The sequence below is a fragment of the Emys orbicularis genome, chromosome 1 (genome assembly GCF_028017835.1).
Source record: "Emys orbicularis isolate rEmyOrb1 chromosome 1, rEmyOrb1.hap1, whole genome shotgun sequence".
Lineage (NCBI taxonomy): Eukaryota > Metazoa > Chordata > Testudines > Emydidae > Emys > Emys orbicularis.
The window spans coordinates 99949351-99965593 of NC_088683.1; the positions used below are offsets into that span (position 1 = coordinate 99949351).

At 44.2% G+C, this 16243-nt stretch overlaps 1 protein-coding gene across 1 annotated transcript in view; it reads left to right on the top strand.

Moving 5' to 3' along the window:
• The window catches only part of MYH9 (myosin heavy chain 9), a 95861-nt gene that overhangs the window by 35766 nt on the left and 43852 nt on the right, over positions 1-16243 (top strand). The window contains exons 4-7 of the mRNA XM_065415046.1: positions 8468-8495; positions 9400-9493; positions 13138-13155; positions 15799-15891. Of these exons, the coding sequence (XP_065271118.1) occupies positions 8468-8495; positions 9400-9493; positions 13138-13155; positions 15799-15891 (233 nt within the window). The remainder of the gene's footprint in view (positions 1-8467; positions 8496-9399; positions 9494-13137; positions 13156-15798; positions 15892-16243) is intronic.

Below are 16243 nucleotides of genomic sequence, written 5' to 3' on the forward strand. Positions count from 1 at the left end.
GAAGCTTTCTTCACCAGCATCTGGAGCAGGTGAACAATCTTCTCTATGAATTACTGATGTAGGGCCAGACTGTCCAGACATGACACCAATGTCTAAAGAACCACACAAAATGGCTGTCGAAATGTCGCACTAAACATTGGCAACAAAACTTGGGGTCAACAGGGAGTACAACTAGTCCCTAATGGCTTCTTCAAAACTTCTCCCTAGAAGAGTGCTCCCTCTTCTTGCTCCTAATGCACCTCTCAGGTCTGGCTCTATCTATTCCCTCCCTGCCAGCTTGTCTCACTTCAGCAAGCAGAACAAGTAGCAGGGAGAGACTGTTTCCTACATGTCCCAGTGGTCAATTGTTGGGTTTTTAGCAGTGGATTGGACAAGAGTCTTAAAAATATGGGGCATATTAAACACTCCTTGATCTCCATAGATTAGCCCCCAGTGATTCTTAAATAGCCAGTTTACTGCTGGTAGTCACTTGGGAGCTAGCCAATCTAAGGGCTAAAGGGAATGAAACATCTAAGGGTACATCTGCACTGCACAAAAAATCAAACCCACAGCAATGAGTATTAGAGCCTGGGTCAACTGACTCGGGCTTGTGCTATGGGGCAAAAAATAGCAATGTAGATGTTCCTGCTCGGGCTCTGAGAGCCGTCCCCTTCTCTGGGTCTCCGAGCCCAAATGGGAACATCTACATTGCTTTTTTTTTTTTTTTTGGCCCCGTAGTGTGAACAAGGCAGTTGATGCTCACTGCCACAGAGGTGTGTTTTGCAGTGTAAATGTACCCTGAAGTACTGAAGCTTTGGATACAAATAATACAATTTTATCTTAAGGGGAGGAATGCCCCTAGATATTCTATACTGCACTAGGACAATTTTAGGTTCTAGAAGTATATGTAACCTCTTTAGATTCTATAGGGAGTCTTACCAGAGCTGTGCAGAAGCTTCCTTTTTAAAGAGGACACCATTGCATGTGGTTCACTAAGAGGCACAAAGTGGGTGGGGAAAAATAGCCTGTCAAACTGGATTGGAGGAGAGCTAAACTGATCAAGTCATGTCACTCTCTTAAACTCTAGAAGTGCCACATGTAATGTAAGTCAAAGAAAATACTGTAGTGGCCCCTCCATGGATTAGAATAAATCTATGATTAGTTGAATCACAAGTGTTTAAACTCAATATTAACACCTTTATCCCCCTTTGGGAAGGGAGATTGAGGCTCTTCACAGAGGCCCTTCCCCAGTTGCCACATTTCATAGGAAATACCAAGTCCCCTTGATCTGATACTATAGAACTTGAGCATGAATTACTTAGTTTATAACTCTCAGATGTTTACATATTTCCTAAGTCTGAGGCCTTGTCTACACCCAGCCGCTAGTTCGGCGGCTGGGAATCGAAGTTCTGGGTTCGATTTATCGCGTCTGGTCTGGACGCGATATATCGATCCCGGAAGCGCTCGCCGTCGACTGCGGTACTCCAGCTCGGCGAGAGGAGTACCGCGGAGTCGACGGGGAGCCTGCCTGCCGCGTGTGGACCGCGTCTGAACCGCGGTAAGTTCGAACTAAGGTATGTCGACTTCAGCTACGTTATTCACGTAGCTGAAGTTGCGTACCTTAGTTCGAAGTTGGGGGTTAGTGTAGACCAGGCCTGAGTTAACAGGACACTTCTGGTTTTGCTTAGTTTGACTGGACTGACCCAACCAGCATTTCATCTTTTTTGTGTCAAACTTGTATGTGCTGAACTGTCTGCTCTGCCCTGTATGTCCCTGGATGTTTAACGCCTGGCAAGTGCTCTGCAGTAAATATCTGAACTGGTTCTCCATCAGCTACGTAGCTGTTCAGGTGCTAGAGGTGGCAGCAGAACTGTGGGTTATGGGAGACTAAGTGTGGGAGTTTGAGTTTTGTTTTGTTTTGTTACAGCATGGAAGGGTCCAGTTAAATTCTCACTAAAAGGGAAGGAAAACTACCAGTGATTTCTTTAGCGATTTGTGCAGGGCTCTACAATAATCCAAAGCAAGAGGCACTGTTAAGTTTTTGGTTGCTTGTCATACAGAATGTTTCTTTTCAGTGGTGTCTACACATGAATTGGGTGATAAGGTTAACGTAGCTTTTGATTTCCATAGTTGAATTTTTTTTATAGGTTTGTCTTCTCTCAGATTGCACTCGGTAATCTTAACTAATTTGCAAGTGGCTTTTTGCTTTGAAATACCATTTCTATTAGAGCAAAGAACATAGAAAATCCTTTACTCATTTGGTCTGTGCTGCTTACCACGCACCTTCTGGTTGGTTCTTGTAAACCAAAGCTGAAGTGTTTTAGCCAGTGTATGTGGCACTTTAGCCCAGACTGTCAGCCCCTCTGCTGAATACTGTATTAGCACTATGAGCACAGGAGCATGCATACTAGGTTTTTTTTTCCTTTCAGAACTCCCCAAACATTTGTGTAACCTAAAATTGCAGGTAGACTCATTTATTTTCCAATTTTGCTGTTTCCAGATTCAGACATGGAATTGCTGGAGGAGGGGATCTGGTCCAAGAATGACTTGGGAAATAAGCTTGGATGTTTGTTTCCATCAATAGATGGAAAAACTTGTGTATATAACTTTTTCATACAAATCTTTCAGCTTAAGATAGCATGAAGCTGAGACTTCACTTCAGCTGATTCCTTTCTTGTCCATTCCTAGAAGTTCTGTTGCTATCCCTGTCCAAGGTCACCTTCATATTAATTCTGGTTTTGGATCTTGGATTTCGACTCTGTCTACGCTAACATTTTACTTCCAAATTTCTTCCCAGTTGGAATGCTAAGAGACTGTCTGCTGGCTTTTTAACCATCGTGCTTCTAACCCTGCTTGCAGCATGTCTAGATGGCATGCATGTTCAAATATCACTGGTCGGTCTGTGCTGGCATTCCCACCAATGGATTAATTAATTACAGATTTATTCAAATCCATGGAGGGGCCACTACAGTATTTTCTTTGATTTACATTACATGTGGCACTTCTAGAGTTTAAGAGAGTGACATGACTTGATCAGTTTAGCTCTCCTCCAATCCAGTTTGACAGGCTATTTTTCCCAGCCACTTTGTGCCTCTTAGTGAACCACATGCAATAGTGTCCTCTTTAAAAAAGAAGCTTCTGAACAGCTCTGGTAAGACTCGCTATAGAATCTAAAGAGGTTACATATACTTCTAGAACCTAAAATTGTCCTAGTGCAGTTCAGAATATCTAGGGGCATTCCTCCTCTTAATATAAAATTGTATTATTTGTATCCAAAGCTTCAGTACTTCAGGGTACATTTACACTGCAAAATACACCTCTGTGGCAACTGACTCTTGTGGGGAGAAACTTGAATTAAAATGCAAGTGTAGATAAGGCCACTGGGTAGAGCCCTTAAGGAGCCTGCTTTGTGTGTGGGGCAAAGGCTGTAATAACTTTACATAGTAAAGTCAGGTGTGTGTGTGAAGAGGGTTCAGGACTGAAATGCTTCATGGATAAAGCTTTTTCGTTTAAGGCTAAATCAGTCCAGCTCTCTTGCTTCGGCTCAATCCTATCATTTGGTCAGCCAGTCAGTTGCTTAAATTGGAGTGCATGTACTAGCAGCAGTGTCAGAGGAGCATTTAGTAACGGAAACCAAGAGGACTAGGCATTTTCTCTGGCCTCTCTCCTGCCAGACGTTATGTTCGGTGGTTAGGAGGTGGGCGGTACCATCTAGCAATGGTTAAGCTTTTTGCCTTAATGAGTCAGCTATAGGCTGGGGATTGCAAGCCAAGCCTTTGCCTTTCAGATACACTTCCTCTTAGCTGGAAAGATGATGTCACCATTGTGTGAAAGCTATATTACTTCTCCTTTTATGGAGATGTACAGGCTCAAAATCGGAGTTGCTCATGCAGAGGAAGTGGGTGATAAAGGCCTTTTAGGATGTTCTGTAACTAAGATGCTTAGCGCAAACTAAATGTTCTGTTCTAGCCTTCTAATTTCTCTTCCTCCCCACCCCCAAATCCTCCAAAACAAAACCACCTGAGCTGGGGTTGTAGCCATTTGCCCATTGTACTAGCATATGCAAAAACAGTCCCAGAACTCAGTCCATTTGCTATCTCACTGTACAATGTTACATAGAGGATTTTTACATACATCTCTTGTAAAAATCAACTTTTGCCTTAATGATATTTTTGCAAATGCTTTCAGATCCTGGAACCAACCTAAATGCACTCTGATATTTGGGGACTACAGAGGTTAAGAATGGTTAGTTTTTTGCATAGGCAAAAAAAAGTATATAATAAGCAGTTAGAGTATTACTGTACACCTTGAATTTGAAGGTTGTATTACTTTCTGGATCCTTGAGATTACTTTTTGTTTGTAAGTACTCTGATACTGTGGTAATAACTAAATAAAGCTTAGATAGAAATATTTCTTTGCCAGCTGGTCTGAAGTACAGAATTGTTGCTGCAATTAGACTAATGGCTTACTTATTAAATATGTAATTCAGAGGCGTGACTCTGTCTGAAAAGCAGATTCTTTTCAATTACTTTTTTTGATTGTCCTGTAGTAAACAATTGAAGTTATTGTACCCAGTATGAGTAACTTGCATGTGCCACCAGTTTTGGAGATGTGGGAGGTGGACCTCTAAGAAAATGGGTCCCTCTAGTTCTGGCAACTGAAGTTTGACTTTGGCCATGGTTATGCAAGAAAAATCAGAGGGTTGTATGGAATATGTAACATCCTGGAATTTAGAGTAAGTGCCTCTTAAAGTGGAACAACTTCTAAGAGGAGCTGCTTTTGTAGCAGTTTAACAACTCTTTTTGGTCTTCTGCTAGGATCCTACTTCCTGTAGCTCAGCACAGCATTTGAGTAGTCTGTCTGTACACAATTAGAAGAATTCCAGCTATCCCAGTGATGGCTGTTTTGCAGTGCTGGGAAAGAATTTCTTCTTAGATTCCAAACTGGAATGTTTCCTTTTATGGTAGTGTCTGCATACGGCTGTGACTTGCCTGCACTCGCAGGTACATTCCTGATGGCTTAAAGCGGAGGTGACTCACAGCTGCAGCTGGTCATGGGGAAAGCAAATGGGAGGGGGTAACATAGCACTGAAAGGGTCCACCGTTATTGTCTAGGGCTTTTCCTGTATGTTCACCAATTGGTATGTCTAATTTTGTAGTAAGGTGTGAAAAGGAAAAACTCTACTTACCATCCACCTGTGGAAGATATTAATTAGACTGCTGCTGTGTCACCACCTCCCTCCCTCATATGAGATTCTAAAACATTCTTGTAGACCAGTGGTTTTCAAACTTCATTGCACCGCAACCCCTTTCTGACAACAAAAATTACTACATGACCCGGGGGAGGAGGGAGAGTCTGAGCCCCGCTGCCCAGAGCTAAAGCACTCAGGCTTCGGCTTCAGCCCCGGGTCCCAGTGAGTCTAATGCTGGTCTTGGAAAACCCCATTTAAAATGCGGTCATGGCCCACAGTCTGAGAACCTCTGCTCTAGATAAAGTGTCTGCCAGGGCATTTGATTTGTGTATGTTTGATTCTAGTGTCCATCATCTCTGTTCTATTTGACATCTGGCTTATGTGACTGTTTGCCAGTGTTTTATCATGAAGGATAGGGATGTTACCTTTTTGTCTCAAACATGCTTCCTACATGAGCCCCCGAGTACCCAAATGAGTGTAAGCTTTTTCGGCAGATGAGCTGCTCATCACAAGTTTTCAAAAGGCCATAGCTACATATGAATGTGCTGCAAAACCAGCCAGGTGTCTGTCCTACTGAATACAACACCTGGGGCTATGTGCAGATGAATCATTAGTTATTCCCCAATGCACCCTCCAAGTGCCCAGTCATGCAGAATCCTGGCGCGTACCTTGGTGATCCATTGACCGACTGGAGACCTTAATGGGTGTGGCCTTCTGAACTGCTTAGAGGTCTGTCCTTATACCTGTCATTCAGCTGTGGATTTCTTAAAGAACTACATTGAACATATCTTAAGTCTTCAGTGACTGAAGAGTCTGCCACATCATTATAGGTAGTTATACCTATAGTTAAGGTTGCCAGGTGCTTAATTTTAAGACCCTATTTTCTTTTTTTATTACTTAAGCCATTTAGGCAGAGACTTTCCATGCCCAATGTCTGCCTTGCACTAAATATTTTTGGCAAGTTTCAGTAAAATGGCTCAGTCACTTCTGAGGACAAGATCAGGGGAAAATACATTTTTTGACTAGTTTTAAAAAAAAACAAACAAAAAAACCCTCTTGCAACAATTTCATTAAGAAGCCCTACCACTTCCATGTTTTAAAGCAGGGACCTGAAATTTGTCTGGGGTGATTGTCCTGGTATCTGATGTTCCTTTTGCCTTTGGGTGAATGTTTACAGGAAAGGACTAGATCCTTGGATGTATAACCAGGAGTAGGAAGGTGATTTTTTGTTTTTAAACCTCTGTATGGCATTGGTGAGACTGGTACTGGAATACTGACTACTAGAGGGCTGGTATCAAAATTTTTAAAAGGATACTGAAAAACTGGAGAGGGTGCAGTAAAGAGCCACAAACTGTTTGAGGGCTGGAGAAAATGCCTTACAGTGACACATAGAGTGCAATCTGTTTATCTTACAAAAAGAAAATTGAGAGATGACTTGATTACAGTGTACAAGGGGAGAAAATACTAGGTACCGCAGAGCACTTTAGTTTGCTTGAGAAAGGCATAACAAGAACAAATGGCTGGAAGCTGAAGCCAGACAAATTAGAAATAAAGGCACAAATTTAACAGGTTGTTTAAGCATTGGAACATATATCAGGGGAATTTGTGGATTCTCTATTTCTTGATGCCTTCAAATCAAGACTGGATGTCTTTCTGGAAGTTCTAGTCAAAAAGTTATTGGGCTAAATATATGGGTAACAGGGTGAAACAGAATGGCCTGTAATACAAAGGTCAGACTAGATCTAATAATCCCTTCTGCTCTTAACCTCTATGAACTTGGATTAATTCAGAGCATCTGAAAATCTCAACACATCATGCTCAGAGACTTGGTTGGCAGCTAAATTCTTGAAGATTCAGTCTGCACAGAGCATACTGCATCCCCATAGCTCCCATGTGAAACCAGACTTCACAGAAGCAGCAATGCTGTCCCCTCAGTAACTGAGCATCTTCCATTCCTGGGCTAGGACTCTCCCTGCAATTGCTACTCCTGGCTACTAGGAGCCACCATAGCACTAGGCTCCAACTGAGCATGGAAACTGTGTCCTGTGCTGTGTCTCCCCCTACTGATGCCTAGCCAGCATGGAGGAGGAAGCTACCTGAATTAGGAACAGGGGAGGGGAAAGTGATTACATACTGGGGTAGTGGAGGGGGGAAAGGATAGGAGCTGGGGGGAGAGGGGGCAAGATGGGTACAGATAGGAATGGGGGTGGGGGAGGATAATAGTAAGAAGTGGATATGGGGATAGGAATGGTAGGAACCATGTAAGGGGAGGATAGGACTGTTAGGGATGCAGGGGGAACCTTGAACAGGAGCCAGGGAAGGAAGGTGGAAACTGTTGGTGGGGGAGAGGAAAGGGAAGAGGCTGGGACATAGGGGTGTTTGTGAAGATAAATTCACTGTTTTTTAAAAATCTAAGATGTTATGATAGCACCATAGTAAAGCCTAAACACTAATAGTTGTGTATTCAATGCAGGGTTTGGATGGTGTGCAGTAAATAATACATGCGGCCACATATTGAAATGTTAAATAGTTACCCATTCAGTGAGCACCATTCATTCTGCGCTGAATGAGGGTGCGTGTGGGGGGGGGGGGGGAGAGGGAGGATGGTATTTGTTAATGTAATTGAATACTCACAGTGCATATACGCAAGGGATCCAAATTTGGGTTTATGGTCAACCTTAATTCTGGTACTTCCTGTATTTGACCTTACAACCTTAATGTTCTTTTAATGTGGTGGGTTTTTATGTGTAGTAGTACAGTGCCTCAGTCCTGAACTTGCCACATAAGAAATGGCTAAAGCAAAAAACTTGAGCCACTTCTTTTTTCACTCTAGCATCCCCATCTCCACTAAAGCTGTAGTCAATGCTTAGGCCTCCCTTGCTTTAAAGGATAGGTCAACGTGGCAGGGTTTGAGTTGCATGGAGTATTCTGCATTTGGTAGCAAATAGTTCAGGAGGCACAGGAACAAATCAGGAGGTTTGGGGGGGGGGGGTTCTATTCACACCCTGGAAAAAGCAAAATAACAATTACCTTGTTTTGTGCTGAACTACAGATACATCTGGACAGGTAAAACTAAAATGATGATGGTGCTATCTTTAGGACTTGGGGAGAGAGGAGGAACTATACCAAGATTTAGAGGTGACTGGTCATACTTCTGAAGACACTTGCATGAGGGCGCTTAGTGGCTTCTGCTCTCCATGTTTTGGGGAGTGCCAGCATACCCTCTGAACTTAATAGCTTTTGTGGTTTAGGCAGAAGTGAGTTTTGGCCTGTCTGATCCTGTTTCTTTTATTTCAGATCGAGAGGATCAGTCCATTCTGTGCACGTGAGTATTTACATTCTTCAGCTTGTCTTGCTGTCAGCTCTTGTTAAAATCCTGCTGGAGGGCTTAATTGGGGGGTTTACTGGAGTCAGTATGTCACATGATACTGTAGAGGCTAGGGAACATTTGCCTGTTTAAATCCTACTATTAGCATCCCTTCCCTGCCCACATCTCCCCTCTTTCTGCACAAGGATTGTCTCTGGCATGAAGGAGCAGGAAATGGGTGATCTTAAGGTGACTCCCTAGTGGAGATGTTACTTTATTGATGCTTGGAAAGGACTTTGGAAGAACTGGGGTAGCAGTGGTGTATATACAGTCAACAATGCAACTAGGAAGGCAATAGCCATGTGCTCTCATTCATGCTATCTAGGTTGAGGTTGTAGGGAATAATGTGCCTACTCAACATTGCAGTTTCCTCTTCCGAGCCTAAAAGTAAGACTGATCCCCCAAACCCTGTTAAGTTCTGGTTCTGAAGGAGTTAACTACAGATCTTTTGCTTAGGGGAATTCCTTTTAAGGAATTCACTTAATTGCCTTTGTGTCTCCTACACCCCTCCCCCCTCCCCCCCCCCCCCCAATATTATTCCTCAACCACTTGCATGTAAAGGCTGCCAAGTGACTGGAAAGCAAAATTTCCTCCTCTCTTCTCCCCCCTCCCCCCCCCCCCCCCCCCCCCCCCAAGTCACGAGAAACTGGCTGAGCAATAGGACTAGAGCACGGTACTGATTGCTCTACTGTTCACTTAATGTGTTCAGGTTCTCTGTTAGGGCAAGTATCTCAAAGCAATGTTTAATAGCAAGAATGCAACTAAAAGCACTGTGGTCAGCTGAAAAGCATATTGGGTTTAAAAATGTGAATGCATTTCCCCCGTCTTGTTCTTGAATGAATCCCAGACTCTGTCTTTGCAGAGGTGAATCGGGAGCTGGTAAGACAGAGAACACCAAGAAGGTCATTCAGTATTTGGCTCATGTTGCTTCCTCGCACAAGAGTAAAAAAGACCAGGTAAGTGCCTGTGTTAACTACAAGGATGCTGCACTGTCATGCTGAGCACCTACAAGCTAAGCTAGGAGATACCTTGGTTAATACTGGCTGAATAAAACACTAGGTACCAACTTGGGCATAGGGGAGTCAGGAGACAATGAACTATGGAGCCATGACAATTTTGTGTGTAGCTTGAAACACCCCACAAGTCAGGGGCCATTATTCTCCCCCATAATTCCATTGACTTCAGTGGATATACAGCAGTTTTTCAGAGTGTCTTGGTTTCATAGGTGGGTGTGTTTAGGGGCACAGTTTACAAACCATCACATATTAGTCTTCTGACTCGTTCATATAATGATTTGTGACCAATCTAAGCAACTTAAGTGACCCTGGGGATGTGGTCTCCTTTATTCTACTCCCCTGTATCTTGGGGCTGGTTGTTAAGTCTGTTCTATAAGCACAGTCTCCAATTTGGAGAGGTTCATAGATATGAGCTGAAGACTTGACTGAAACTATAACAGAACTTTTAAATGGGTGAAAAGTATCTAAATACATTAGAACAAGGGTCTTTGCAGTTGTCTCACTAATACTTTTTTCCCCTCCCTCTCCCCTTGATGGATTATGACCGAACTCATCAGTTGTATCCTCTTAGGTGAGCTGCACGTTTACTGCACGTTCTGCACCAGGAATGCATTTTGTCCCTTTGTGTGATTTGAGCACCTTTTCACTTCACACCAGTGTCACTTTCTGCAGCTAGAACAGTCCCATAGACAACTCACAGTTCTGTTTTTGTCGTGCACAATAACCTTTTGTGAGATGCTGTCAATTAGAGATTGCAGATATGTCAAGTTCACTCATCTAGTCTGCACTCAAGGTCTCTCTTGTAGAACTTCCCAAGTACGCTCTTGAGAAACTGTTCCTGTATAGTGAACTAACCAAGGGGAGTTGAACTGAACCTGGCTTTCCTAGAACTGTATATAGAGCCTCCGGTGTGCATGGTGTTCCTAACCAGATGGAGTTGACTGGCTGTCTAGCCTTCCACCACAGCAAGTTAGCTGTGAGTGCAGTTGCTGGGAAAGGTCAGGAAGCTGCTGCCCTGAGTGTACTGGATGTTCCAACACAATGAGCTTGTTAGCCAGAGTTGCACACATGGGAAATGCAGTTAACTTCTGAGCTTTATAACGAAACCCAGATGCCAAGCACATCTTCAATATCTCTATGTAAAAACCTCCTCTTAGTAACTTAATAGCCATGCTCTGTGTGTGTGTGTGTGTGTGTATAGGGTATATGAAAAGGATACGCTCTGCATGCAGGTGTGTGTATGTATGTGTAAGGACACCTTTCTAATGAGTGGTTTCTGGAATCAAAACAAAAACCTAGCCTTCCATGTGCCAGACACCTGAGATCTACAAAACCTTTTGCCATGGGCTGTCAGTAGCTGTATTTAGAAACAATTTTGTTTTTATATTTTTTCTTGGCATATGTGTGTTTGGGGGGGGAAGGATCATGGGATTGGGAGTTAAGCATTCTTCTGCTGCTTATTCTCAAGTGAAACTTCAGTCATCTAAGCCGACCAAGGATCTGGTTACGGTATAAACCAGCCTTTAGCTGGGCTTAACACATGACTTCTCTGAGTTCAAGCTCCATTTGGAAGGTTCTCTTAAGGAATCCTGCAGCTCACTTTGTAACTATGGTGGCTCCATGTTGGTTACCAGCCTTACCAATGAGGATTAGAACTATTCAGGATCCTTAATGTTAGATGGTAATGAGCCGTCTCTGCAGCCCTGCTGACCTTCACACTCCCTAGGCCTGACTCCGGATTCCAACTCAGGTTGTCTACAGATTAGTATAGTAACTTTGAGACATCTGTTCACCTATCACAGGGCTGGGCAAACTTTTTGGCCTGAGGGCCACATCTGGGTATGGAAATTATATGGGAGGCCATGAATGCTCATGAAATTGGTGTTGGGGTGCAGGAGGGGGTGAGGGCTTTGGCTGGGGGGGGGGGCAGAAATGCAGAGTTCAGGGTGTGGGAGGAGGCTCCAGGCTGATGCAGGGGGTTGGGGTGAGGGCTCTGGCTGGGGGTGCAGGCTTTGGGGTGGGGCTGGGGATGAGGGGCTTGGAGTGCAGGAGGGTGCTTCAGGCTGGGGTTGAGGGGTTCGGAGGGTGGGAGGGGGGATTAGGGCTGGGGCAGGGGGTTGGGGCTCAGGGATGCAGGCTCCAGGCAGTGCTTACCTGAAGCGATGGCATGTGCCTCCTCCGACTCCTGTGCGGCCAGGCGCCTCTGTGCGCTGCCCCAGCTGCTGGGGCCACCCCATCGCGCCGCCCCTGCAGCTCCCATTGGCTGGGAACTGCAGCCACTGGGACCTGCAGGGGCGGCGCTTGGACCGGGGGAAATGCACGGAGCCCCCTGGCTGCCCCTAAACGTAAGAGCCGGGGGGGGGGGGGGGGGCGGCGGGACGTGCTGCTGCTTCCGGGAGCCGCGCAGTGCAGCGGCACGCGTGTGCCGAGTGGCCCCTCGCCCCGCTTCCCGGCTGGTGCCGGGAGCGGGGCAAGCTCCAGACTCCACTCCCCAGTGGGAGCTCGAGGGCTGGATTAAATTGACTGGTGGGCCGGATGTGGCCCGCGGGCCGTAGTTTGCCCACCCCGACCTATCACTACCCAAGGGAACAAGTCTGCAAACTCTGCTTGTGCTAACCCCCAAGGCCACTAGATTAGGCCCCGCTGCTGGCACCATTAGATTGAGGATGGAGCATGACTCTTGGTCTCCTGCATTGGCAGTGCAGTACAGTAATGGTGTTACATTTGGTAGCCTAGAGCCTTTTGCATTTCTGATATCTTTTGCTCAAGAGATTAAATTTACAACTCAAGTCTCTGCTTTCCTACTTTTTCAAACAAAAACAGGTTTTCTAAAGCCCTTCTCTCAGCTGCAGTGGGGGGTGGGGAGGGGGACACCCCTTCCACTGATTTCTGTTGACTTGCAAGGATTCTAAAGCAATGATTAATGTTTTAGGTGATTTTTTCCCCAAAAATAATTCACTGCATTTATGGTGGTAAGTACTACTAGGCAAGGTGAGGCTGCATTTAGGGCATACAGCATTCCATTAAAATCTCTGTTTTCACTTAATCAAATTGTGTATTGGGGAATGGGGCAGGTGAGTTGTGGTTGAAGCTTTCCATGTTTGCTGTCTACCTCACTTCACCTGTCTCGAATCATAGGAGAGTAGAGTACTATTTTCAAAACTAAAATTATAACTTTTTGCAATCAGAAATGCAAATGCCATGTTGCAACTCCGGCAGTTTTTATTGTGAGTGATGTGGTGCCTGGTGCTGTTTTCTTAAAGCTCCAGCTGCTGGAATTCTGTTTCTTGAAAATCTCTCGTCTTATTTTTAAAGGAAGTTTGTAGCTCTCATGGCTGTAGAGAAAAGCTTGCAATCGTGAACCATAAAGGCTCAAAAACCAGAAAGAAAATAAAAAGAAACCAAAACTTATTTTTTAAATTGAATGATTTTTAAGTTAATCTCCTGATCTTTGGGGGCTTGCCTCATGATTTTTATTTTTAAACATGGGACTGGCAAGCTTGCTATTTTTGGCATATGGCTCCTCCTTTGGAAAGAATCTCTTAGACGTTGGGAGTATATGAGGAGGAATTCTGAGTTTTCAGTGGGCATCAAAGACGTTGGTAACTTAAACTAATATGAAATCATGGAGAGAGGGGGTGCTAAGGGCCCAGCTGCACATTCCCACTGTGGGCTAGCAGACCTAGAAGCTGGTACTGCAACAGTTTGCATGGGAGGGAGGGGGATGTTGTATCCATCTCAAATGCATACAGAATCTTTTTTAAATTGTTTAAAAATCGGCTCAGGACCTGCAACTACAGGTACAGAAAGGTTGGCAATTTACAGGATCTCAGCAGTCTTAATTACAGGATCTCAGCAGTTCCTGCTGAATTCTGCGAATTGTAAGGTTTCGTAGCTTAAAAAAAGTTTTTCCTCTTGGAAAGATAGTCCTCAGCATGCTGCTGCTTCTACCTTGCTAATGAGCCATGCAAAAACAGTCTTCAGTCAAACAATGGCTGCAGAGGTGTGAATGCTGCTTCCTCCTATGAGGTATGACCTGAAACCCTACATGGGCTACTTAAATACCAACATCAAAAGCACACTTTTTTTTTTCTGCTTAAAACTAACACTAAGGCAATGTTCAAGTTACATGTTTATACATCAGTGAGGAAAGGAGCTAATGCTTTCATGGTAACATTAACCTTTTAATCAGATGCAGCATTATAGTAGCATACTGAGAATTTGCTTCTGCAAAGGATTTGGTATTCCTGCTGCATTGCAACACTCTACCAAGCTGGTTCCCATGATTGGTCTCTGATTTGATTCACTTTAGCCTTTCCCTCTTCCTCTCACCCCACGCCCCCCCCCCCCCAGCCCCCACTTACCATTGTGATCTGCTTACAGGCAGCTGACATGCTACATGCCTACTACTACTGTGGGTCTCCTTATCCGTTAGAGCCCACTCTCCTAGCCCGCCCCTTCTCCTTGCTTCTGACTCCACCAACTTCTATGTGTCACTAATTGCACCCTTCATTCCCGAGGTTAAAAAACATGAAGGAATTAACTTGCCCACAATGCACACGTTGCTGTGAGACTCAACTGTCACTTTCCAGTTCTTGTGTAGCTAAATTTGGCCTTGCCGGTTTGGTTTTTTTTTTTTTTAGCTGAATAATTAAATCTATTTAATGCCAAAGTCTAACTGCTGTTTTCTTCTAAATAGTCTTTTGATCTTTTCCCTTGGTCCTGCAGTGAAGTTGTAATGTTGAATTTGTGACATCACTCATTTCCATAGTAACAGATTGCAGTCACAAACAGGATTAGGACTTCACTGCAGGATCACTCAGACAGGATGGAAACTGTTGGAGAGTAGGCGTGGGTGTTGCAGCTCACACGTGTGTCAGAATAACAGGAGAAATGCAAAATTACTGACAGACTTTTTATAGCAAGTTTTGAGGTTTTCTTCTTAGCACAGCCAAGTGTGACCTTATGGGATGGATGGCTGCTGTCCCAGCCTGTTCCTTCCTGTAACTAAACATCTTATACGCACTTGTGACAAAGTGCATAAAAACTTAATTGTGGCTGTCTCTTCTGTGTGTAACTCTGCAGACTAATAGAAATGGTTGACTTTAGGCTTGTGAAGGAGAGTTGTGACCTGAACGCAGCACTAAGGAGTAGAAATGCCAGGGTTCTAATTCCAGGTTTTAACCTTGGGCAAGTCACTTCATATCTCTGCCTCATTTTTACCATCACTAATGGGGCTAATATTTATTTTATCCACACCTAGAGGCAACATGAGGATTGACTAATGTTTATAAATGCACTTTGAGAATGAAAGGAGCCGTAAAAGTATTTTGTCATGTAAACACACCCTCTGCAATCTGACTTCTGGGATCAGCATTCATGGGCAAAAACGTTGGGCTCTATTCCCATGCATCAGGAAGTCCTGAAGGCTTACTCTCCACTACTAAAAAGAGAAACCTTAACCCAGTTGTCAATTTCAGTATGTGGGATGGCGTGTTTTTTGCATATGGCTAATTTTGAAATACATGGGACTCCCTACTTCCAGCGCAGAGAAGGAACAGTCAGTTCAAGTAACCACTTACAGACTTCTGGAAAACGTGTATATGCTCCAGAGATTGAGCACTTAGTAGGGACAGCAATTCTGGCTGGTCTCTCCACCCCAGAACTGTTACCTATGGGGAGGAGGAGTGTGTGGAAGTGGAAGACAGCGGATAAAACAGTTTGACTCAAATACCAGTAGTTGCCTTTTGTTGCATCCCCGCAGAGGAGGCTTTGATGGTCTGTGTAGAGATGAGAGCCCCAGTGCAAGCAAAGATTATTGTCCCCAAACCTCACAAACTGATTTGTATTCTGATCATCTATTACTGGTGAGGTCATCCTGTGCAGAATCCAGGGCTCCCTCCCACCTGAAAGCCAGGTTTGTTTTATTTTTCCGCCTGGGAGGCAGGATGCTGCTGGGTTGTGGATGTGATCTGGGGGAAGAACATTCCTTTCTCATTGCCCCCAGAAGAGGGGAGTATTGCACTGATGCTGACTGGTTGGGGAGGAGAAAATATTTCTTCATACTGAAATGAACTCAGTCTTGCCAAAAGAAGAATCAGTGGTACCCTAAAATGTTTAATATCTCCAAAGATCTAATATGGCTTCTCTACATAGATGCTAAGCTGATGTGAGATGAAACCTGGATCCTCTAGGTTAAGGTGTTAAAAGCTGCTGTCTTCATCCACTTTTGGTTTTCTGTCTAGGGAGAGCTTGAGAGGCAGTTGCTTCAGGCTAACCCTATCCTGGAGGCTTTTGGAAATGCCAAGACAGTGAAGAATGACAACTCCTCGAGATTTGTGAGTATTGTTGTCCTGCATGAATTCTGGTGTCCCCAGTGTTCCAGAGGGAGAAGCCACTAGTTGAATGAGTTGTGGGAGTCTTGCTTTACTTTTGTGCCTGATATGCAGTCCTGGGATGTTCTTTTCTGTAACTTGCTTCTCTTGAGTGAAATTGGGACACAGTTTTCACTTGTCAGTGAATTATCCACAAAGTACTGATGGGATTGAGTACCTGGAATGCAAGATGTTGAACCTTTGCCAGGACTCCCTGTGCCATTGTTTGTCTATCAAATTCATTTTTCTCCCAAGGAGAGATTAGTGACCCATATTGCATTAATTCTGGAGGGCAGTAGAAAGCTTCTAAGGGATG